The sequence below is a fragment of the Calonectris borealis genome, chromosome 1, assembly GCF_964195595.1.
Source record: "Calonectris borealis chromosome 1, bCalBor7.hap1.2, whole genome shotgun sequence".
Taxonomy (NCBI): domain Eukaryota; kingdom Metazoa; phylum Chordata; class Aves; order Procellariiformes; family Procellariidae; genus Calonectris; species Calonectris borealis.
This window is the reverse complement of record NC_134312.1, coordinates 94,045,552-94,069,120: the sequence shown is the minus strand read 5'-3', so window position 1 is coordinate 94,069,120 and position 23,569 is coordinate 94,045,552. Positions and strand designations below refer to the sequence as shown.

Genomic DNA, 23,569 nt, shown 5'->3' with positions numbered 1-23,569 from the left:
AGATTGTAGTACCTGACCTGGAATACTAGTACATTTCCAGAGGAGGTTGCATGCAGCAGATTTTAGGGCCTGATTGTTAGTGCAAACCTCTCCAGGGGACTCACTCTCTTTGGGCAATTTCACTTTATCTCTTTTCTTTTATTAACTTTGTAAAGACGATCAAGCGTTAGAGGAAGAAAGGCTTTCCTAAGGCATCTCATAACTTCTCTTACCTTCCAGGAGGTAGCTTGAAGCAATTTCAGCACAGCAGGTTCTTATTCTGTGGTTACCCTTTCCCTCCTTCGTATACCCAGGGGAATCAATCCTGCATTAAAAAAAGAAAAGAAAAAAAGGGGGATTCCTATGAATCTGCCATCCAGACAAATTACTGAGATGACAGATATAGAAGGAAAGGTTTTCATCTTTCTCTTACAACCTTCACATCACCTACTGTTTCAGCTCAGTCCCCAAAGCTTTTATTTCTCTCTGACACGTACTGAAATATTAACTTAATTCAGCTTGTACATGCAAAACCTTTGAGCTGGCCTCTCTTAAACAAGAGTACTTGTCCAACTTTGCAAGCCCTCAGCATCACTTTGAAGTCGCAATCAAGGCTTTGTGTGATACAGTAAACTGGATGAGATCATAGAATCATAGAATCGTACAGGTTGGAAAAGACCTCTAAGATCATCGTGTCCAACCGTCAACCCAACACACCATGTCCACTAAACCATGTTCCTAAGGGCCTCATCTACACGTCTTTTAAATACTTCCAGGGATGGTGACTCCACCACTTCCCTGGGCAGCCTGTTCCAAGGCCTGACCACTCTTTCAGTAAAGAAATTTCTCCTAATGTCCAATCTAAACCTCCCTTGGCGCAACTTGAGGCCATTTCCTCTCGTCCTATTGCTAGTTACTTGGGAGAAGAGACCAACACCACCTCGCTACAACCTCCCTTCAGGTAGTTGTAGAGCGCGATGAGGTCTCCCCTCAGCCTCCTCTTCTCCAGACTAAACAGTCCCAGTTCCCTCAGCCGCTCCTCATAAGGCTTGTGCTCCAGGCCCTTCACCAGCTCCGTTGCCCTTCTCTGGACACGCTCCAGCACCTCCATGTCCTTCTTGTAGTGAGGGGCCCAAAACTGAACACAGTATTCGAGGTGCGGCCTCAGCAGTGCCGAGTACAGGGGCATGATCACCTCGAAGATTGGCTCTTCTAACTTTAGAAGTAATAGAAATGCCAACTCGATGGGGAATTTTTCTGTTCTCAATGAATCTTTTTCTTCCAATTTTCTGATAAGCAACTGCACTAATTCACTGCTCAAAACAAAAGTATTAAACAGCCCCAGTGAAAGCATTGTGCCTGTCTTGGTCTGAATCAGACCTGATCATGCTTCACTACCTTAGAACATGCAGTATCTCTTTTGTTAATACCCTTTTTGTGCATAAATTCTCATAAAAAAGAAAAACAAGGTAGACAGTACCTAAATACATGCAGCAGAGAAGCTTCAGCGCTCTTTTCAAAGTACAGGTAAAAAAAAAAAAAAAAAAGTTAGCAATATTATTTTCTTCATTGGAGGTCACTTTACATAAAACTGTTGTTCAAATCTTCTTCTTGAAATCACTGTAGCCCTACAACCTTCTCTAGAATCACACTCCTTGCGTCAGTAGAGGTTTTGGCTACAAAGCAAATCTAAATGGTTTCACTCTCATTGAAAACAAAACACACCACAAGCCCACAAGACACCACACTACCACAACACATGCAGGTATGAAAATGGATGATCCACTAAGTGATACAATATTCAAAGTCATCTCACCATGTAAATTTTCAATCAGACTTTAAAAATTGACATGGAGATTTCAAAGGGAAGTCAAGACCTTGGAATTTCACCTACCCCCCTAAAAAAGGGTAAGCTACATTTCCTCAGATTCAATTCTTGTTCAAGCAAATGCAAGAACTAATTCCAGGTTTTCCTTTTGGCTTTGATCGAACATCCGAGTGCCTTTTTCCCCTTCCTTTTGTATTTCCAAAGAAACAGAAGAGCGCAGAAATTCAACAGCACACGCACAAGCTGAAAGCCCCCACCCTTCACACCAACACTATGCACTGAAAATGCAGATCAAAATGTAAGCTGTCATTTTCTTGCCTCTTACCACTGTTGAGCGTCTCACGTCAGTACGTGCTCCTATTCTCAGTACTGTAGACAGACGGAAGCCGAAATAATGTGGTGAAGCACACTAGTTCAAATACTGAAAAGGAAGCTTGAACTACGCTCTACAATGTTACTTTACCGGCCAGCACAATTTGGTTGTACGCATATAAACAGGGTTGCAAAAAATCTCTCCTGTGCAAGGTGCCATTTTTGATGCCCTGTCTGCTAATGCACCTTCCCCACTGCTGCAATGGGAAAGTACAGGGCATTTGGCTGAAGTTTCAACCTTAAACTGCTGTTAGAGAAGAGGCCCTCACAAGGAGTTAACGTGACAGGATTCAGCACAGAGACAGTTGGAGCGTTTTACACTCTGTCACTCCTCCTCACCTCCACTAGAAAGTGCAACCTAATCACGCTTCAGTGTCCACCCCGAGAAATCCTGTCTGTCTGTAAAGCAGTCGTGCTTCTAAAATTCAGCAGCAAAAGCAAGACGCTGACCTGACAATGTGGTTGCGGCAAAGGAAATTCTCACTAGATATGAGAAAAAATTCTTCCTGATGGGGTGCTGGAGTGCTGGGGCAGGAGCCCAGGCACCACAGGGGAGGAGGTTTTCCATATGCAGCTGGACAAGAAAGGCCCTGCGCAACCTCATTCAGCCTGGGAATGGTGAAGCCCTGGGGTTGGACTAGAGACCTCCAGAAGTCCCGTCCAACTGAATTACCAGATGTTTCAAAGTTTGCACTCAACCTAATACAGAAAAAAATCATTAAATGCTCATCAGCATGAACGCATCTTATATGTCTTTTGGCCTCAGCATTTATTTTTTCCATTATAGTAGTGTCTAAGAAACCCACTCAAAGAGCAGAGCTTTACTACAGTAAGTACCATGGAAGTGCACAATGCACAATGGTTCGCATGAAAATAGGTAAATCCAGTGGATGCATTTCAAGAAGAAACTGAGCTATCACAGTCAGCCTTGGATGAAGAACTGTGGAAACTGCTGCTTAGTGCAGCCAAAGTAAGCAGATTTACCACAGCCCCTAAGATGGTAGTGCCTTTCTCCCTCAGCCACAGATCTCTGCTGCAAATAATGACACACTCCTTCCCTCACTCCTATCACCAGGGGCTCAGGTCTCCTGGCTCATCAGGGATCCTGTCCTCCAGCTGATGGCAGAAGAGAGCCCAGCTCAGAGGTCTCCTTCCCTTCTTACTTGCAGAGCTTCAGCAGCTTCACAGCATCCCCTGCTGCCAAAGAGCAGAATCAGATCAGAAATGTGGAAATGAACTAAGCCTTCGAGTGAACGTTATCACTTTACACAGACCGACCTCCCCCGCCCCCGAAATTACCCTACAATGAAAAGAGACAGATAATGAAGCCCTGATCCGTATCAGGGACAAATTTCCTTGCCTTCCACAGAACCACCCTTGAAACTGATCTCCTCTTGGGTACTACAGGTGCAAAATAGTCCTGAAATACCAGAAGCTTAGCGTTTCCAAGGAACAGCCCCATACCAGAGTACAAACCTTGCAGGGCTGGCCTTTCGATGTAGCTGTTATTTTTCTCAGCCTAACCCTCATATGAGTGCTCAATCAATGACAGGTTTAGTAAATGTCATTACTTATTAGAAAATAATAATATGTTTAATTAAAAAAAAACATTAGTAAATCAGCTGTTTGATTTTGAAAGAAATTTGAAAGAGCTCTCACAGCTCAGTTCAGCACTGTACCATTGTCAACAGCTGCACTGTCCCTTATGTGTTTGCTTGAGGAAAACTGTCGTTTTATTTGTTTGCTAAAGTCTTTTGTCACTGTGCTAGTTGGTTTGTTGTACTGTCCCACTGTTGATACAGCTGATGTCGAGGCAGCTGAGAAAACAGAAAATCATTTTAATGGATCTGGTGCCAATGGATCAGCACCAAGAAAATCAAACTCTGAACTGTAGGTTGGTGCTATGCAGTACCTTTCAATATCTGGGCTCTACATAACCCTTCCCCTTATTACTCTTATTTTATTCCTATTTTATTAGGAAAAAAGCCAGTGCTTCAATTTTAGAAAGAACAAAGAAGGCAAAAGTACGTGCCCTCTCAAATCCATGGGAAATATTCCCATTGCACTTAACTGGCGGTCCCACAAACTGGTCAGATTCCAAAAAAATCACTACTGCAAGTATAAAACCAGCAATGCCACATGCAGGTGGGCAACTCCACTCGGTTCATAGGATAGCTCAAGAAAATACATCTTTACTCCTATTCCAGCCATGCCTGGCCCTGTAAAAGTCTTTACTTACTCTGCAGTCTGAAGCAGCTGCATTAACGAAACCGGGTTGTTGATAGTAGTACGCAGAAATGTTCTACGGGTGCAAGGACAGCAGCCCCGCCCCCGTCCCCACGCCGCACCGGGTGGGCTGCGGCACCCGAGCCCTCCCGCCCGCAGCACCCACACGGGGAGGGCAGCCCGGCCCCAACCCAGCTCCGGGAGCGCCCAGCCGGGACGAACTCTCCTGTAGAGACACAGACATATATCCACGTCCATACACACCTATTCATATGCCGCGCGGAGCGGCACGGCCCGGCCCCGCTCCGCCCCGGCCCACGCTCCGCCCGGCCCGCCCCGCCGGCAGTGCGGCGCTGGTGCCCATCATGGCGGCGGCCGGGCAGCTGCTGCGCGGGGCCGCCCGCGCCCCGCCTGCCCTCGCTCTCGCCGCCGCGGCGGGCCGGCGGGCGCTGGGCTCCTTGCCGCCGGGGGTGGCGGCGGGCCGGGGGGGTCGGCGGGCCGCGCTGGCGGCGGCAGGTGCGCTGGGCGGGCTGGGGCTGGGGCTGTGGCGGTGGCAGCGGGCCGCGGTGGCGGCCTCCGAGGAGGACGAGGATGAGGAGGAGGAGGAGGAGCTGCGGCGGCGGTTCATGGCGCCGCCGGTGAGCGGGCTGCGGGAGCTGCGGCGGCGGCGGCGGGAGCTGCGGAGCCGCATGGAGCTGCTCATCATGGAGACGCAGGGGGAGGTGTGCCGCGCCTTGGCCGCGCTGGACCCCGGCGCCGCCTTCGCCGTCGACACCTGGGAGAGGAAGGAAGGTACGGGGGGGGCCGCGGGGGTCACCCCGGGCATGGGCACCCCGGGGGGCGGCGGCCCCGGCGCGGGGTGACCCTGGCGTTGGCAGGCGGAGGCGGCATCAGCTGCGTGCTGCAGGACGGCGAGGTCTTCGAGAAGGCGGGTGTGAACGTGTCCGTCGTGTTCGGGCTCCTGTCCGAGGAGGCAGCGCGGCAGATGAGAAGCAGGGGGAAGTCTCTGAAGGCCAAAGACGGTAAGGTGTCCGGCCGGGAGGTGGGGTCGGGGACCGGGACGCGTTCAGCCGGGTACTTTGACAGCAGAGTCTGGCCTTTGAGCAGAACGTGAGGAAGGGCGGAGTGATCAACGCTCAGGGGAAGATTTCATTTGTGTCGTGGTGGTTTCCAAGCAGTAAGCCTGGCAGGTGGACTTTCATATCCCTAAAAAACTAGGTGTCAGAGTGCTTCTCCCTCTGTCTTGCTGCTTTAAGCAAGGTACTGTAGGCACAGGTGGTTTCTCAGTAACGACGCTGTAGCTCAACAGCGAAACAGGGCAGGAGTTATGTACCAAGGAGCTGGAGGGAGAGAACCAAGAAGATGTGAAGGCTAAAGAGGATTCAACCCACATTCATGCAGCAAAGGGTAATTCTGAGGACTGGGGGTGGTGGAAAGCCTTAGCAGTGCCTTACGCTCTAAGCTATCTTCGTCTAATGGGTGCTCTAATATATTGTTGTGTTTTAGGACAAGTACCATAAAGTTATGTTAACCATTTAGTTAGGTGCACAGAGGTGCACAGAGGTGTGTGGATGAGAAGTAAATTGCACATTAATTAATAATTATGGTGACCCAACTTGAGAAATTTTCTTGTAGTGGAACAGCAGCTTGGAACCTAAGGAAAAATAGTGATGTTCCTTAAATGATAATAAATGAAGTTATTTGAAAAACTGAAGTTTTTTTTCTGTGCATCTTTTTAATTAGGAAAACTGCCTTTTTGCGCCATGGGTGTGAGCTCTGTTATCCATCCAAAGAATCCTCATGTTCCAACCATGCACTTCAACTACAGATACTTTGAAATTGAAGAAGCAGACGGTAAGAATTTTAATCCAATGAAGTACGTACGAACTGTATGACTCCACATGAAGGAAGCGTGAACACATGGCTAGGGTAAGAGGTTAAGAACCAGTCCAGGTTTGTTCCCAGCTGTGCCAAGAGTCTGTTGTGTAGCACTGGATCTCTTAACCTCTGGGCCTTCATTTGTCTGTTTGTAAAGTCATTGTGATCCGTGCATCTGGTACAGTAAAGGTGTTTGCAGTTTACTTCTTGCAGCGTACACCAGGTGTTTCAGGCTTAAAGTGTAGGAGGTTATAAATAAGCGTAAAACATATTCAAAAAATCAAGTCTAGAATTTAGTAGAAGAAAAGTCCGTGAAGGACTGGTAAGCATTCTGGTCAGGATGTACCTTTCTCTCAGAAGCTGGGAGGACGCACTGTCAGAAGCATCGCTCTCTACGTGCGCTATGCCTTTTTCCCCTGAGTTTCTGCAACTTGCCGCTATCTGAAGGAGGACTCTAGGCTAGGTGGTCTAACACTGAGAACCTGTCTGTACCTTGTGACAGTGTACGTACTCTCAAAGAGAGTTTTCTTTCAATTATTTTGCCGGAGCATTATGGATCATTTCTAGTCAATTGCTTCCCTGGATTTAATAAGGATGTTTCCTTTCTTTGGCATGCAGTAAAATGTTTCTGGATTCTTGAATAGGAGTTGCCAGCCCATCTTGTGAAATTGATATCCTGTAGTCAGGGTCAGAGGTCCAAAATAATTAACAAATGGTTTTCACTGCTTTGAAATTTTGTTTCATGTTTTCCTGAAGTCACTGGTCATCGCACTACCTCGAACTCAAATTTTTCATGATTGATGTTTAGGAACACCACTACATAATGATTTTGTTTTGTATTGTAAAAGTAGTTGTTAGTTCTTGGTGAACGACTAGCAATGTATTTCTGTTTGGAAGTTTAAAAGAAAAATGTTGCTGCTTGTCTCTCTCCAATAGGAACTAAACAGTGGTGGTTTGGTGGTGGGACTGACCTCACTCCAACTTACCTGAATGAAGAGGATGCCGTTCATTTTCACAAGACTCTGAAAGAAGCCTGTGACAAGCATGATCTGAAGCTGTATCCCAAGTACAAGAAATGGTAGGTAGGGAGAGATGCGCTTGGGTTCCTTTTGTGGGAGCAGAAGGCGGCACGGGATACTGCCAGTTAAGTGTACTGCTGCCTTTTGAAAAGTATCAGCAGACCCTAATGAAAATCAGCAAATGTGCACTGGGACAAAATGTAGTCTAAACCAATCTCTTATTTACAGAGGCCTGAGTTTTTCAAATCAGAGGGCTGACAACTAGCCCGAATAAAAACCACGCTGACTCTGCAAGGTTTTGTAAGCCACAGACTGCACTAGGCAACTTAAAAATTCCTTTTAGCCTCTGGTGTTAAACTAGGACAAGACTTTTGCCCCATGGACTTGCATTAATTCTGCTTACAGTGAACTCATGGTAAATGTGCATGACTTCAGTGTGAGCTCTTGGATGAGTGCTGCAGTTCTGGAAATCCCATTCTAGTTTTTCTGCCTTGAATCTGCCTTCATTACCCTTTTTTTTTTTTTTTGCCAGGTAGGTAAAGGAGCTTGTCCTTTAACATAGAAGCTTCATAGTTTTGATGGAGCTGTACCTTTTTTCCAGTGACACATTCACTGAGAGTTCAACAGCATATTCTCTAAACATGCAAACTTTGAATGTTCTTCTTGAGCTGAGAGATACAGGTGATGGGATCCTTCACTGTTCAGTGGGGGCTTGCTGCTCTGTGTCTGATAATCCTATCTGCTCCAAGCTGTGGTATCCAGGAAGGAGGGGTTACCCTTTTGTAAGCTACCAGGTCTTGTCTGAGGACAGGAGATAAAGTGGGTGTTGTAGCTTGGGTGTGAACCACTTAGTAGAGAAGCACATCTTACAACTTTAAGACTACAGTCTTGTTCTCTGAGGAATTTTTGCATGGTAGTTCAGAGTAGTAGTCTGCCTTAACGGTCAGGTAAGTAGGCTAGTAATGCCAGCTGCAGGGGGTCAGAGACAAGGATGCCTGTTCTTAGTCTGAGGGCAGCTCAGGGGAGGACTAACAGTATCCCATGGACAAAGGCAGTTTTCTCAGTTCCAGCATGCGTGTTTGCTGTAAGCAGCAGCTGCGTAGGGGCATGCAGTTTTCGCTGGTGGAGCAGTGTGAATCTCTGAGCTTCTACTAATTAGCATTGCCCCTTTTCCCACCTTTCTCAAACATAAAAGCTCTTGTTTTGTTTACCACTCTGTCTTCCTGATCTAGCTTTAAGACTTTTGTCAGGCTTGTTCTCTTTTGCATTTCTGACTCATCTTTTTTTCCTAACTCTTCCTGCTGCTATAAAAAAAAAGCTCATCATCCCAGTGAATAAAAAAATAGCATAGGTTATCTGTTACATCTCCACGTCTTTCTCACTATGACCATGCCATTTATATTGCTTTAGAACAGCAACTGTGGATGGATACATGCATGGAAAACTAGTCCTAAAGGAAGGCAGGGTTTCCTTGCTGTTGATGGTTTCTGCTTCCTACTTCCCTTCCATTTCTCCCCCACATGAAGACTTGCAGAGCATGGCTGCCCAAGCAAGCAACTGTAGAATCATAGAATCATATCATAGAATGGTTTGGGTTGGAAAGGACCTTAAAGATCTTTAATTCTGCCCCCCCTGCCATGGGCAGAGACACCTTCCACTAGACCAGGTTGCTCAAAGCCCCATCCAACCTGGCCTTGCACACTTCCAGGGACAGGGCATCCACAACTTCTCTGGGCAACCTGTTCCAGTGCCTCACCACGCTCATAGTGAAGAATTTCTTCCTTATATCTAATCTAAGTCTACCCTCTTTCAGTTTAAAGCCATTACCCCTTGTCCTGTCACTACATACCCTTGTAAAAAGTCCCTCTCCAGCTTTCTTGTAGGCCCCCTTCAGGGACTGGAAGGCTGCTGTAAGGTCTCCCTGGAGCCTTCTCTTCTCCAGGCTGAACAACCCCAACTCTCTCAGCATGTCTTCATAGGAGAGGTGCTCCAGTCCTCTGAGCATCTTCATGGCCCTCCTCTGGACTCGCTGCAACAGGTCCATGTCCTTCTTATGTTGGGGGCCCCAGAGCTGAACGCAGTACTCCGGGTGGGGTCTCACCAGAGCGGAGTAGAGGGGGAGAATCACCTCCCTTGACCTGCTGGTCATGCTTCTTTTGATGCAGCCCAGGATACGGTTGGCTTTCTGGCCTGCAAGCGCACATTGCTGAGTCATGTTGAGCTTCTCATCAACCAACATCCCAAAGTCCTTCTCCTCTGGGATGCTCTTAATCCATTCTCCGCCCAGCCTGTATGTGTCCTTGGGATGGCCCCAACCCATGTGCAGGACCCTGCACTTGGCGTTGTTGAACTTCATGAGGTTTGCATGGGCCCCACCTCTCAAGCCTGTCAAGGTCCCTCTGGATGGCATCCCTGCCCTCCAGCGTGTCGACCGCACCACACAGCTTGGTGTCATCAGCAAACTTGCTGAGGGTGCACTCAATTCCACTGTCCACGTCACCGGCAAAGATGTTAAACAGCGCCAGTCCCCGTACTGATCCCTGAGGAACGCCACTCGTCACTGGTCTCCACTTGGACATCGAATTGTTGACCGCAACGCTTTGAGTGCAACCATCCAGCCAATTCCTTATCCACTGGGTGGTCCATCTGTCAAATCCAAGTCTCTCCAATTTAGAGATAAGGATGTCGTGCAGGACAGTGTCAAATGCTTTGCACAAGTCCAGTTGTTCTTCCCCACCAATGCTGTGATCCTGTCCTAGAAGACCACCAAATTTGTCAGGAACGATTTGCCCGTAGTGAAGCCATGTTCGCTGCCACCACTCTTTATTTTCCATGTGCCTTAGCATAGCCTCCAGGAGGGTCTGCTCCATGATCTTCCCAGGCACAGAGGTGAGACTGACTGGCCTGTAGTTCCTCGGGTCTTCCTTTTTCCCTTTTTAAAAATCAGGGTTATGTTTCACTTTTTCCAATCAGTGGGAACTTCACCAGACTGCCACAACTTCTCAAATACGATGGATAGTGGCTCAGCAACTTCATCCGCCAGTTCCCTCAGGACCCGTGGATGCATCTCATCAGGTCCCATGGACTTGTGCACCTTCAGGTTCCTTAGATGGTCTTGAACCTGATCTTCTCCTACAGTGTGCGGCTCTTCATTCTCCCAGTCCCTCCTTTGCCTTCTGTGGCTTGGGCAGTGAGGCTTGAGCACTTGCAGTGAAGACTGAGGCAAAAAAGTCATTGAGTACCTCAGCCTTCTCCATATCCTGGGTAACCAGGTTTCCCGTTTCCTTCCGGAGAGGGCCCACGTTTTCCCTAGCCTTCCTTTTATCATGGACGTACCTGTAGAAGCTTTTCTTGTTGCCCCTGACGTCCCTGGCCAGATTTAATTCTCTGAGGGCTTTAGCTTTCCTAACCTGATCCCTGGCTGCTCAGACAATTTCTCTGATTCCTCCCAGGCTGCCTGTCCTTGCTTCCACCCTCTGTAGGCTTCCTTTTTGTGTTTGAGTTTGTCCAGGAGCATCTTGTTCATCCATGCAGGCCTCCTGGCGTTTTTGCCTGACTTCCTCTTTTTTGGGATGCATTGCTCCTGAGCTCGGAGGAGGTGATCCTTGAGTATTAACCAGCTTTCTTGGGCCCCTCTTCCCTCCAGGGCTTTATCCCGTGGCACTCTACCAAGTAGATCCCTGAAGAGGCCAAAGTCCGCTCTCCTGAAGTCCAGGGTAGTGAGCTTGCTGTGCGCCCTCCTCGGTGCCCTAAGAATCTTGAACTCCACCATTTCATGGTTACTTCAGCCAAAGCTGCCCTTGAGCTTTGCTTGAACTATAAGCAAGATAGGGTGTGGATACAATGAATCAGCTAATTTATAGTAATTGCACACCTACATACTCCCAGTAAATACGAAAGAGATTAATTGCCTCCCTGTTGTAGGAGTAAGCTGCACTTACTCCTTCATATACTTGAACATGAGCCATGAAAAGCCACTGCTAGAATGACTCCATCTTCCAAGTTTAACTATTAAAAAGCCTTTTTCCAAGGAGGGCTGACTCAATTTTGATTTTTCCTTAAGTGACCGTGGCTTTCTTATCTTGTCTTGGGTTTATAGATTCTTTTAGTTTTGATGCAGAAAACCAATTCTTTCACTAGAATGGCAAAAAGAATAAAGAAATTATCTTCCAGGTTTATTTTGAGTTCATCTGAAAGCTGTACAAATAATTTGGGATCTATATATAATTCTGGGAATGAAATCTAGAAAGAGCTCTTAAGGTGAAGTTTTGAAATCAGGTGTCCCTTCTCCTCCTAAGTAGAGGATATGGATTGGATCACTCCACATGGAAGCATCTACCATGGTGTTTAAGTGTTACGTGTTCAGTGACTATGCGGCGATAGGTAGCTTTGCAGAGACCATTTAATCAGAGCTTTTACTGTACGTGAATGTAGGAGTGCTTTCCAGATGGTGCTGTACCGTCCTGGCTCTCCGCAATCAGTGAAACGGTGCGGCACCCGGCACTGCAGGAACTGACTTTTCATCAATATTTCACTAGTGCCATCCTGTGCCACGTAACTGTTTGGAGTTCTGTTCATTTCTTTGAATATTGTGGATCACATTAATAATTGTCTGCTACCTCTTCTAGGTGCGATGACTACTTCTATATCAAGCACCGTGGCGAGCGAAGAGGGATTGGAGGCATATTCTTTGACGACGTGGACTCTCCCTCCAAGGAGGAAGTGTTCCAGTTCGTGAAGAGTTGTGCCAAAGCTGTTGTGCCTTGTTATATTCCCATTGTGAAAAGGCACTGCCATGACTCCTTTACACCAGAGGAGAAGCTATGGCAGCAGCTTCGGAGAGGACGGTGAGTACTGAAGGAGCAAAAGAATACATGGGAGGTGGACTACGCTGACGAGAAAAAAAATGAGCTAGTTCTTCATGGTTGCAGGGTTTATGTCCTGTTGTGGTATGAGCTAAGTTTGCATAAGTGCTCTAAAGCTTGCAAGAGAATTTCGACATTTTTGTGTACAGAACTATTTTTGAAATCCAATGCTAGATTGCTGGGGAGGGTGCAAAGAAGGTACTAGCACACCCTCAGCTGTATCCCCCACTCTCCCATGTTGCAGCACAAGCAGCCCATACAAAATGCCATAGTTTGTCTGCAACTCCTTCAAAAACCGAGAGAAGCTGCTGCTTTGTAACAGGCAAAGGGGTGTGTGGTGTCCTGAATCCCGCCCTCTCCTGCAGCCCAGGGATGCGGGATACAGGACTGCCCCGTGACATGAGGAGCATAAGGGTGAGGGAGTTGTGCTTCCTGTTCAGTAATGAAGCTAAACCCCAGAAAGTCGTGGAATAATTGTACTTCAGCTTCTTACATACATATTTATTCTATCTGTTCTTGGCATTGAAATGAGGACGCAGTGAACTCTTTGTAAAGGAATAAAGATACAGAGGGGTTCTGTTTTTCTGGCATGGTCCAAAGTCACTGTAACTTAAAGACTTGAGGATGCTTACTAACGTGAACAACTGTTAATGCTGCAAAAGCTTAAGTACATTGGTAGATACAGTTGCACTCCTTTATCTATGTCCTGTGATTGTGTAAGCAGATGGAGAAATGAGAATACATGTGCTTTGTGCAGAACTGGGGAGTCTTTAGTTTCTGCCTCTTCGCAGAGAAATCTGTGAGAGTGGCATAGAGAAGGCATAAGCAAGTTTAGATCACTGGCCTGCAGCAATTATTCAAATAAGCACATATGCTTAATTTGGTGAGATTATTCATGGGAGTGTTGGCCTTTCAGGATCCTGCTAAGGTTATAAAGGGGAATAGCTTCTTGAGGTTGCAGCCAGGACCGGCTCATGAGGCCTGCTTATTTCCCTGCATCCGTTTGCAGGTTACTGGGCTAGGCTAAGCTCTCCATTTCTGCAAACAGATAAGCGCTCCTCCCTTCCTGTACTTCTGTTAAGTACTAATACTTCAGTACTGGTTACTAAGATAACCCCTGCTGAATTGTCACTGCTCTGTTCCTATGCTGGGGGCAGAAAACTAACTGTTCTGGCACTTACAAGTCCCAGCCAGCACTCCGAAGCTGTCTGACTTCTGCTGCTTTTCAACTCTCCCCAAGAAACAGAAAATCTTGTTGTGACCTTGCTGCTTACGTGTCTTTCAGCATGGAGGACTGCACAGTAGAGTTTTTCCTGTGGTCATTTCCAGTTCCTTTAAGGCTCCTCCTATGTCTGACACCACCACAAAAAGAAGTACTAGCGTAACCAAGCTAAACTTGGTGTTGAGCTTGCCAGCAGGGTTGAGGCTAGGAGAAGTAAGCTAGTATAGCACCATGCAGAATGCTCTCCTTGAATCGTTTGTCTGCTCTCGTCTGTTACTTCCTATGCTTTGTGGAGTGGCAAGGTCACACTTGCATTCCTATGCAGAGGATGCTAGAGGAGAGTTGATCCCAAACCAGGGTTCATTCTGACACCCAACACAGCAGAAAGACAGGCTGGTTTTGTTTGGTGTCTGCTAGGTGAAGGAGGCACAAACAACTTCTGATAATAAACTTGTTTTTCTGTTGCATCTCTTCACTCCCCATAGGTATGTGGAGTTCAACTTAGTTTATGACAGAGGTACAAAGTTTGGCCTCCTGACACCAGGATCAAGAATTGAAAGCATTCTTATGTCTCTGCCACTGACTGCAAGGTAAGGGCCTAGATACGTGGAGTTGCAGGTAGGCACTGTTCTTACTAAAATACTTTATAGGATTAAATCAAAGCTCTGTCCTGGTGTCCAGTCTCTTTAATAGCGAGTTCATGCTTAATACAGGAACTGGCCAGGTACATGCAGATGCTTCTCGGGTCTGCCACACTCGTGCAGTTGCCAGTAATGATAAAGGTATCTAGAACATAGCCTAGATATTTTTTGACAAAAAAAAAAAGTATTTTTTGTGCTTAGTACCTCTCAATAGATTTCCCCTGCTTGCTCCATGGGTTTTTGTTTCGTAGCTCTTTGAAACCATGTGAGCTTATGGCAGTCCTGACAAGCCTGTGGTAAGGAAGTTCCACAGTTTAACTGTGTGTTGTGTGAAAAAGTGCCTCTTTGTTTTCTACTCACACCTGATGACTTCATTCGACTTTTCAGTGAGTAACCAGATTTTCTTCCTGTTCATTTTCTCCATAACAGTTCTTATTTTACAAGCTTCTGGTTTTTTCATTGTTTGTTTTCCAGGCTGACAAGTCCCCCTCTTTTTAGTCTTTGTACAGTAGCTGTTCCACACCTTTGATCACATTTCCACTCTTCTCGAGGCTTAAGTTTTCTATGCCCTTTCTGAACTGGGCATAAGGAATAGACAACATAAGCTATGCAAGTGTATCCAAGATGCAGGTGTGCTGCTGACTCATACAGTGGCATAACGACGTTTTAGGTCATTATTCCTTTTGTAATCGTAATATGCTGTTTGCTGGTTTTGACTGCTGCTAAGCATTGAGCTGGCTTTTTCATAGAATTGTTATGATGCTAAGATCTTTTCTGGGAAATAAAAGTTAACTCAGTCTCTCAAGGTGTATGTAACTTATTTCCTGTGTGCATCACTTCAAATCAATCAACAGTGAATTTCACCTCCCATTTTATTGCTCAGTTGCTTGGCTCGATATTAACTCTTTTCAACTGCCTTTTTAGGTCTTAACCAATCTTGCTTAATCTTGCAATATCAGCAAACTGTCATTTACTATTTATGCCCCTTTTTAGGTTCCTTTTAGATATGCTGAGTAGCACAGGCCCTAACATGAATTTCATAAGACTCCATTAGTGACCTCCCTCCGCTAGGATAACTGACTTTTGCCTGCTACCCCTTAACCATGAAGGCAGGCCTGGTCATACTATACAGCTTCATCCCACTGCCAATACCAGATGTGTCCCTCACCTGGTGGTGTAGCATGGTCCTACCTTTTGATTTCATTGCTGGGATGATCTGGTTTTGCTTATTTTCATCAACATAAATAGCTCACTTAACAGCATGAACGGGTCCTTCCTGGGAGAAAAAAATGCAAAAAGGTTGTACCCATCCCTTTGTGACTGCTGTCACTTTTCTTCCTCTGTCATGCCTCTTAATTGCCTTTTCAATAGAAAGAGGTCTGTCATCAACTTTGTTTTTAAAACCAAGATTCAGCAAGGACTTGTAGTGCTTCCAATCCAGCTTCTGGAAAAATTAGCCCTGGGCGGCTGAAAATATTGCGTCAGGATCGAATGATAAAATTTGAAGCTAGCAATTTCCCTTAGGACTCATGTCCTCGCTCTTTTTTGTCTGGGTTCTTTTTTGGCTCATCTTCCTCGTGACACTAGTGTGTCACAAAAGACTGCTAAAAGATCTTTGCAAATAAACCTGCATGGATTATGGGGTCGGGGGCATTGTTCTTTGTTCTTCCAGCCTTTCCAGAAGTTGGGGAAAAGATAGAGCTAACATTTCTCCTATCTCTTCCAGTGTTATTATTTGTTTTCACTGAACTTAATGATTTGTAGCCGTATCGGTCTACTTGATGCGCGAGTATCAACTGTGTATGTAGCTTTGCATCCTCAGAAAAGACAAGTCAAGTCCAAACACAGCCTGGTGCAGGAGAGGTGGCAGCCAGCTGGGCAGTCTGACTGAGTTTCCCCTCTCCCTGCAGGTGGGAGTACATGCACACGCCTCCAGAGAGCTCGAAAGAAGCAGAAATCCTGGAGGTTCTGCGCAATCCCAAAGACTGGGTGCACTGACACGGATCGTGAACAAGATGGATTGCTTACACTGAGCCATTAGGACAGAACAGGAGCGCCTGCAAACCAGCTCATTCAAACTGCTGTGGCATTTCAGTATAGCTATTTATACTCTTACCTGGTGCCTTAATAATGCTGTAGACTTGTTATAACTTGCAAATATGTGAACTCATTCTTTATGATTGATCAGCTAATGTTATCACTCCCTGTTGATGTTGCCTTGTGAAGGACTGGCAGTACCTTCACAGGACTACTGTGCATGCTTAAGAACTTCCTCAACTCATTTGTTTGACTGCAAAATGGTAAACTATTGTGAAGTGTTCTCAGTGGAATGAAAGCATTATCTATGCCTAAACGGCACTGCTTACTCTTAGAAAATGGTGGGATGTTTTAGAAATATTTTTTTAAAGAATAAAGGGAATATTTGATACGATTTTAAACCTTAAAGTCTGTTTTCAGGAAGTTGTGAAAAAGGTGGTACTTAACTACGTGGTTTTTGAGGCCATCTACATTGACTTGAGAAAGCGTCTTAAAATGTGCTGTGGTAGCGTGACTTGACTGCTCAGCAACTGGGAGATTCTGGGTTGGGGTCCCAGTCTTGCCTGATGAGAGGGGAAGGCTGCCTGTCCATTTTGAGGAGAAAATCTTTCAGCACTGCGCATCTCAGCTGGGATCAAGACAGGACAGCAACCTGCCTCGGGCCAGCTCCTTTGCCAGGGGACAGATCAGGAAGCTGTTGGGCGTTGCGCCGAGGTCCTCCTCGTCGAGGGAAAAGCGAGGGGCGTCCCGTTCCCCCCCCGCACCTCGGGTGCCGGCTGAGGAAAAGGCAGCGCCTCCTCCCCGTCGGGGAATCGAACCCCGGTCTCCCGCGTGACAGGCGGGGATACTCACCACTATACTAACGAGGAGCGGGGTAATGGCTGATGGGCTTCCCGCCAGGACGTGATACGACGTCACCTCTCGCGGGTTTCCGGCCCGCTGGTGCGGCTGCCTCGGCGCCCGCGGCGAGGTGAGCGCCCGGCCGGGTCGGCTCATGCTCGCCGCCCTCCGCTCACCGAAGCCAAACTTCCCCTTGGGCTACCGTGTTCGTTTCCGTGTTACACTTCCTCCTCAAAAAGAAGGGAAAAATAGAACATCCAGTAAAAGCCGGTGATTTTCTCGCCTGCAAAGAAAAAAGCAAGTGGCCCGTACGGGGATCGAACCCGCGACCTTGGCGTTATTAGCACCACGCTCTAACCAACTGAGCTAACCGGCCCGTCTGAGTGGGGCCCTGCGTGTGCACGCAGCTCACACGCTCCCACGGACACGCCGCGGGTGGAACAGCTGCCGGGAGCTGGTCCCGCGGGCACCGCACCCGCAGCGCCACCGCTCCCGCTCTTTTAAGACCGCTTCGGCGGTCTTCAGGGACCTCTGGCAGAGCGGCACGGGCATTAGCCGGGGTGACGAGAACTGCTAAAATGGAGACTTTCAAAACCTCCATTCTTCTGTGCGCCCCTCTCCCCCGGTCCGCGGGCGGCGTTTGCCGGCGGCGAGGAACGGCTCGGCAGGGCCGCACATGGACACGCGCCTCCCCGGCGGGGGCGCAGCCCCACCGAAACGACCCGCCACGCTTTCCCTCTCCAAGCGGCTGCCGGTCGCGGGAACACGCACGCCGCCACCGCCGCCCCAGAGCGGTGCTCCATCGCCTCCCTCCCTCACGCCCGCGCCGCGGACGGGGCTGCGACGGGAGGAGGAGGAGGAGGAGGAGGAGCGCTCCCCTGGGGTAAAAGACGACGCCTCCTCCCCGTCGGGGAATCGAACCCCGGTCTCCCGCGTGACAGGCGGGGATACTCACCACTATACTAACGAGGAGCGGGGTGCAGGCGGTGCCCCCCCGCCGAGCCCCAAGAGCCGCCTGCGGAACCCCCGCCCGCCCTCGGTGCGATGGGGCCGGGGGCAGAGTGGCGATACCAGGCCCTTGTTCGGGCCCCGGCACCTCAGCTGGGGTGGTGGGGTGTCCCTCCGCTGAACCAACGGCGCTGACCTGGCCAGGCAGCAGGCGGGAGGGACGGGCTGGAAGGCGGTGGAGTAGCCCTGGTGTGCGAACCCCAAGGCTCCCCCTGAAATTGCAACAGCCGGTCTGAAGGAAGATGCAGCACGAAGGGAAGACAGGCTCATTTCCTAAACCTATCACGAGCCCTGTTTTCTGCTGTGGTGAAACCACCTGTGCTCAGAGGAAAGGGTGAACCCTTCCCCAGCTGGAAAGCCAATTAGATCACTTGTAAAATCAAGGCATTAAGTAAAAAAAAAAACGCAGAAAATACTGAATAATTAAATACCTCTGAGTCAGTGAAAAAGTTGTAAAGGAGAAAGACATCATCAAATTCCAAGCCCTTTGCTTCACAAACTGTCAGTACGAGCGCTAAGCTGAGCTCCTCAGGTATCTCCTCCTTTACCGTTTCATTTGCCACTAACGCCACCTATCATCAAGTGCATTAATAAAAAGAACGTATTAGGAAGCAAAAAAAAAGGTAACAGCTGCATAGAGAAAGCATATAAAGGTATCATGATAATGCAAGAGCTTTCTCAAGACCAGGCAACATTTAACACAGACATTCCCGCATTCTCTGAAAAAAAGATCACAAAGCTGCCACTAGAAGACTGACAAATGCATGGTATCAGAAGAAAGTCATAGATCCAGTGTAAGAAAATTTGGAGTTAGAAAGGAAAAGGATGGGAGACATCTTATGCAAAAAACAGCAGAAAGACCCAGATGTGCATGAAGAAGAAAGAAACAGAAACCCTCACAGTAAAGGCTTCTAAGTTTAAAAAGCATAAGTTATCAGTGAGATACAGGGGCTTAAAAAAAAAAGTTGTGGGCAGTCCATATAAAATAATTATTTAGTTAGCAACAGACCTGGAAGAATCTGCAAAAAGCCATATACCTAAGAAAAGCAAACCTGACGTGCTCCAAATTCAATAGGTGGTGTTTTCCTTTTGTGGCCCCTCAGCAGCATTGCTAGGTCATTAACACTGTGGGACTCCAGGACCGTAGGTTTTTGTCCATCAAAGAGACCACAGTCCTCAGGAAGCTGATCAAAAGAACCTGGGAAATAGTACTGAGGCAAATCAACTCCTCCAAGTGCCAGACGGAGAGTACCTCTCATAAGCAGAATACAGATTTTAAACTCCAGTCTGTTTTGTGCTCTCTTGCAAACACACTTCTAAAGGATTTTGTTAGAATTTTGAGATCAAGAAACATCATAACAAAAACACGTCAGAGAAGAGGAAGCCATAAGGTCTACTTTATGTTTCTGCTATTGTGACTAGACCTCATCTCACTGTAAACTAATTTCAGAATAATGAACTAATTAAATTCAAAGCACAGAACAGCGCAATTCTACGCTTTTGCATCCTTTTGTCCTGATGCTGACAGCCAAGTAAGTTGGAACACTGGGATTCATCACACTGAATTTTTGTGCATATTCTGGCTCTTGAGTGCAAAACGCAACAGTAAAAATAAGTGAAAGCACATTGTTCCAGTAATATCAGCTGCAGAAACAGGGAAGTGAAGGAAGGGTAAGAGAGAGCAAAAATTGTATGTTAGCATCAAACACGTTTTTTTCACAACAATTAAGTTATGTGAAGGGGAGAAATGGGAAGCCACTGTACCTTTCAAAGACAAGAGCAGTTTCAGAAATCCCTGAGCCACGTCTTCTTTAAACACATTTTTATGATGTGCTCCATTTTCAAACCTGCAGAAGGGGCTGAACTGTTGAAGAGCATCAGGAGAGACTCTGTATCACCTATGGTTCTGCTTCCATTTTCCCCTGCAAAACATACGCTCTTTACCACAGTACACTAGGCTGAAAATTGTGATTGTTCACAAGTTGATCTGCATCCAGACAGGACACTGCTGCCTTGCAGTGAAACCATTGCTCAGGATTTTTAGGGTAAATGACTATGAACAGTAACATTTTCAGCATACAATTTCAACCAGATGACCTCAGCTTGTCTGAATCCTCACTGACATTTAAGAAATACAGCCATAAAATAATTTGTCCTCTTAAAAACAAAACCAACCAAACAAAAAACCCCACACAAACCAAAATGACACCCACAAGCTTAAGAGATAATTGACAATGGCAGATTTTAAATTATGTCCTAACAAATGCCCTTAAATGAAAACTTAAAAACTCACCTTGACTTTCCCAAAAGCTTTGAGGAATTGAAGTACATCAAAGACCAAACAAAACAGTAGCTTTGCCCTTTAACGCAGACACAGATGGGCTTGGTCACCTTTTTAGGGACCAGGATTAATCCCAGACTTTTATCCATAAAGCAGTGGCTTGTTCTCCAGTCTCTCTTAGTTTTGCACTAAGCCTGGAAAACTCTCAAGGGCTGTGCACTGAAAAAACCCACTTGACTACAAAAGACCTGCTGAGCTACCTGGAACAGCAGTCGAGGCGATTCCCACCACAGGGGGATCGGCATTAACAACCTCACTGAGAACCGCTGGGGTAAGACCTTCTCCAGAGCAGGACATCGCTCAGTAAAGAGCAACTGAGAGCCAGAAGATGCAAGTGCAATAAAACGCAGAGCTTCCCAGTAATCTTATATGCCATATACACATGAAACCAGAAACATAATCTAAAAGCTTTGCTTTTTGCTGTTTGATCTGCCTGTGCCCTCTTTTCCTCCATCTGTGCTCGTCCTCATCCTCATCTTCATCCTCACTTATTGGCACAAAGAAGAAATGCCCATTATTTGGGCAATCACGCTTGATACATTAGTTTCCAGAATGGAAAATTACAAAGAACAGACAAATCAGAATCCTTTTGAGAAGTGACAGGCTATTATAATAAAAGCAGACTGGAAACCAGTTTATTACTTCAGTTCATGAAATTTCATATTAGCACTGGGACAAAAAAAGATCTGTGTCTTTCTGCAAGACAACAGGTCCTTTGCAAACTGCCTAAGGATTTCAGCAATAACTCAAAGGCTTTTAAAAACCCACTTTGAAGTTTGCCCCATACTTTAAGAGTGTAAATAGATTTTAGCCCTCATGTTTGGTTAGGAAAGGGTCTCTTGGCTTTAGTCTGATAGTCTACACTGCTATTCTTTTCCCTTACCATGTTCAGAGGTTAAAGTTTTCCAAACAACACAGGAGTTTTTGCTGCATATTGCCACATAGGTCAAAGAAGTCTAAAACAAAACTAAGGGAATATATGAAATTATGTGCTGTTTATAAAGAAATAACATTACTGAATTCAAGTGTCTTGGTTTTGCCACCGCATTTGTCTGTGAAAGCTTTTAATGACGATGTGCAATGGTTTGATGTAGCTTTGTGGTCTACCTTTTGTGTCATCTGACTTACTCTCAGAAGATCCTAGGAAGTCAGATTCCGTATCTGTCTTAATGGGATCCATTGTGTTCAGCCAGCATGAGTTTAGGTATCTTCCAAAGGTGCTCTTCCCCTTTGCTGACAGTCTGCAAAGCTTAACCTCTATCTTTTTACACTGCCATATTATTATCCCTGATGCTTTTTTTTTTAAGTTCTTCCTAATTTATTGATCACTCAATCCTTTGAAAATACCGTTTTCCAAGAAAATTATGAAATAATTATTTCAGTATTTAAAAAAACACAAGAAGCAGAGTTTGTATTGCTTCTATAATATATAGATATTGTGTGAATATAGTTCAAAATACACTTCTCTGTCTTTCAAGATGAGAAGGATGCTTAAGGAGAGGTATATATTCTTTATGCTTTCTGGAGTAAGAAATTAGTTAGTTAAGTAACCATCTTCTCAAATGTTACTTCAGGAACCTACAGGTGAAAGATGGTGAATCTCTGATGCCAGATATTTGTCTAAATACAATACTTAGAACTAAATGTTTGAAACATGTCTTTTTTTGCTTTCTCTAATGAGTCAAATTTAATACCATTGACCTCTTTCCTTTTCCAGGAAAACCAATGTAACCTAACTTTGTAATATCACATAGTGAGAAGAACAACTTGGCCAGGGATGAGGAAGTAAAGGGTAAGATGAACCTTACTTTTCCCCTTTTAATTATGGTACTTTGCAGATAAGTGATCATGTCCATATAACTGATTTTTGTACTTCAATTTATCCAAGAACTCTTCTACCAGATACTTATTTATGACTTCGCAAACTTTGGAGTCTTAAGGTTGTCTGTAAGTGTAATTTTACATTAGATACTACAGAAAAGTTTTTTTCTTATTATGTTTATTTACAGGGAGTCTGTCCTTTCAGACAAATGTATAGGTTTGTAAGTTGGTTTCTGTCAATTACAAGAGTGATTTTTCATTTCCTTTGCAGTAATATAATGTAGAAAACTCTGTTAGAAATTTTGTAGCTGCTGTAAATTGTGATCCTGCCTGCCAGTTATTAGTATCACTGCTGGCTATTCACCAAGGTTTGCTATTGCTCCTTGCATGAAGACAAATAATTAATTTTAATACCAGTCTATCAGAAATACATTGTAGAATGCTTGTCTTGTCAATACCACAATACTCTGCAGGATTGTGGACTGCACAGAATCAAATCAGAAAGAAATTCATAAACCCATAGATGGGTTATGATAAGCAGAACTGTTTGCTCTGCATGCCATAGACTGTATATTATAAATAGATTATATGTGAAGGAAGAAGCTATAGATTTTCAAGGCTGAGACGAGTGCGTTGATCATGAACAACAGTTTTGCCTCCTCCACTTTTACGAGCCAGCTCCTTGATATGAGCTTGCAGCAGTTGCTTTCGAGGACCCTGAAAGTTGCTAGTCAGAATAAGGTAGCCTGAAAGAATGCTGACTATGTTGCTGATTTTCTGAAAAAGAAACGTTGGAAGATTATTTCCACCATGGACGAGGCTCAAGGTTTAGTCCTAGGGCCGGGACAAACCCCGGCACCACCACAGGCAGACTCGCGGTGGGGTGTGCTGTCCGCTGGGCCAGGCAGCTACCAGTCAGCCCCCACAGGGTGGGGGGAAAGGTAAATGGTGGTGGGTGCGAGGAAGCTCACGAGTTGCAACCTGCTGTGCTACAATCCGCCACCTCAGACACGCTGGATAGACCCACGTCTGTAGGTCAGGATGGGCGGCCACCAAGTCTCTTTTGCACAACAGGATTGACAAGCTCAGTGAGCTGTGGGACAGCTGCAGGGATCCTCCTTTTCATAGGGCACGACATCAGGAGGCCACTCTGATGGTGACCGTGATGGTGGCCATCACAGTAGCTTCCTGATGTCACAGTCTACCTTCCTACCTCTTGTCCTGGTAGCGCCAAGGAGACTTGGAACAAGCAGGATCCAGACAAGCAGCGGCGCATGGCTGCTGTCGTTTGGGTGGCATGCCAAAGAGGCCGTTAGCTGAACTATGGACTGGACCATTGGGCTTGGCAGGAAAAGGCAGCAGATGAAGGACTTCTGGGACGTCACCTTTGGCACGTAAGTCATCAGCAGTGCTCGTGTCAGTGATGATGGATGGAGCAAAACGTGAGAAAATGTGCCTATGTACATGTGAGAAAATGTGCCCAAATGTGCTG

At 46.2% G+C, this 23,569-nt stretch overlaps 1 protein-coding gene, 1 long non-coding RNA gene and 3 other non-coding genes across 5 annotated transcripts in view; 2 read left to right on the top strand and 3 right to left on the bottom strand.

Moving 5' to 3' along the window:
* The first annotated feature begins 4,740 nt into the window (after positions 1-4,740).
* Positions 4,741-16,461, top strand: CPOX (coproporphyrinogen oxidase). Its single transcript, XM_075167685.1, has 7 exons — positions 4,741-5,197; positions 5,284-5,427; positions 6,149-6,259; positions 7,220-7,361; positions 11,931-12,149; positions 13,875-13,979; positions 15,941-16,461. The coding sequence occupies exons 1-7, from the start codon at positions 4,771-4,773 to the stop codon at positions 16,026-16,028; spliced, it is 1,236 nt and encodes a 411-aa protein (XP_075023786.1). The 5' UTR covers positions 4,741-4,770; the 3' UTR covers positions 16,029-16,461.
* A 403-nt stretch (positions 16,462-16,864) lies between these two features.
* On the bottom strand, positions 16,865-16,936 carry TRNAD-GUC (transfer RNA aspartic acid (anticodon GUC)). The gene has a single exon. It is a non-coding gene; the product is annotated as a tRNA-Asp (tRNA).
* Positions 16,937-17,209: 273 nt separating this feature from the next.
* On the bottom strand, positions 17,210-17,283 carry TRNAI-AAU (transfer RNA isoleucine (anticodon AAU)). The gene has a single exon. It is a non-coding gene; the product is annotated as a tRNA-Ile (tRNA).
* A 524-nt stretch (positions 17,284-17,807) lies between these two features.
* TRNAD-GUC (transfer RNA aspartic acid (anticodon GUC)) lies at positions 17,808-17,879 on the bottom strand. The gene has a single exon. It is a non-coding gene; the product is annotated as a tRNA-Asp (tRNA).
* Positions 17,880-20,179: 2,300 nt separating this feature from the next.
* LOC142090225 (uncharacterized) overlaps positions 20,180-23,569 on the top strand; it is an 8,766-nt gene continuing 5,376 nt past the window's right edge. Inside the window, exons 1-3 of the long non-coding RNA XR_012676465.1 lie at positions 20,180-20,615; positions 21,974-22,048; positions 23,306-23,569. The exon at positions 23,306-23,569 is cut by the window's right edge and continues 125 nt beyond it. This is a non-coding gene — a long non-coding RNA (uncharacterized LOC142090225). The remainder of the gene's footprint in view (positions 20,616-21,973; positions 22,049-23,305) is intronic.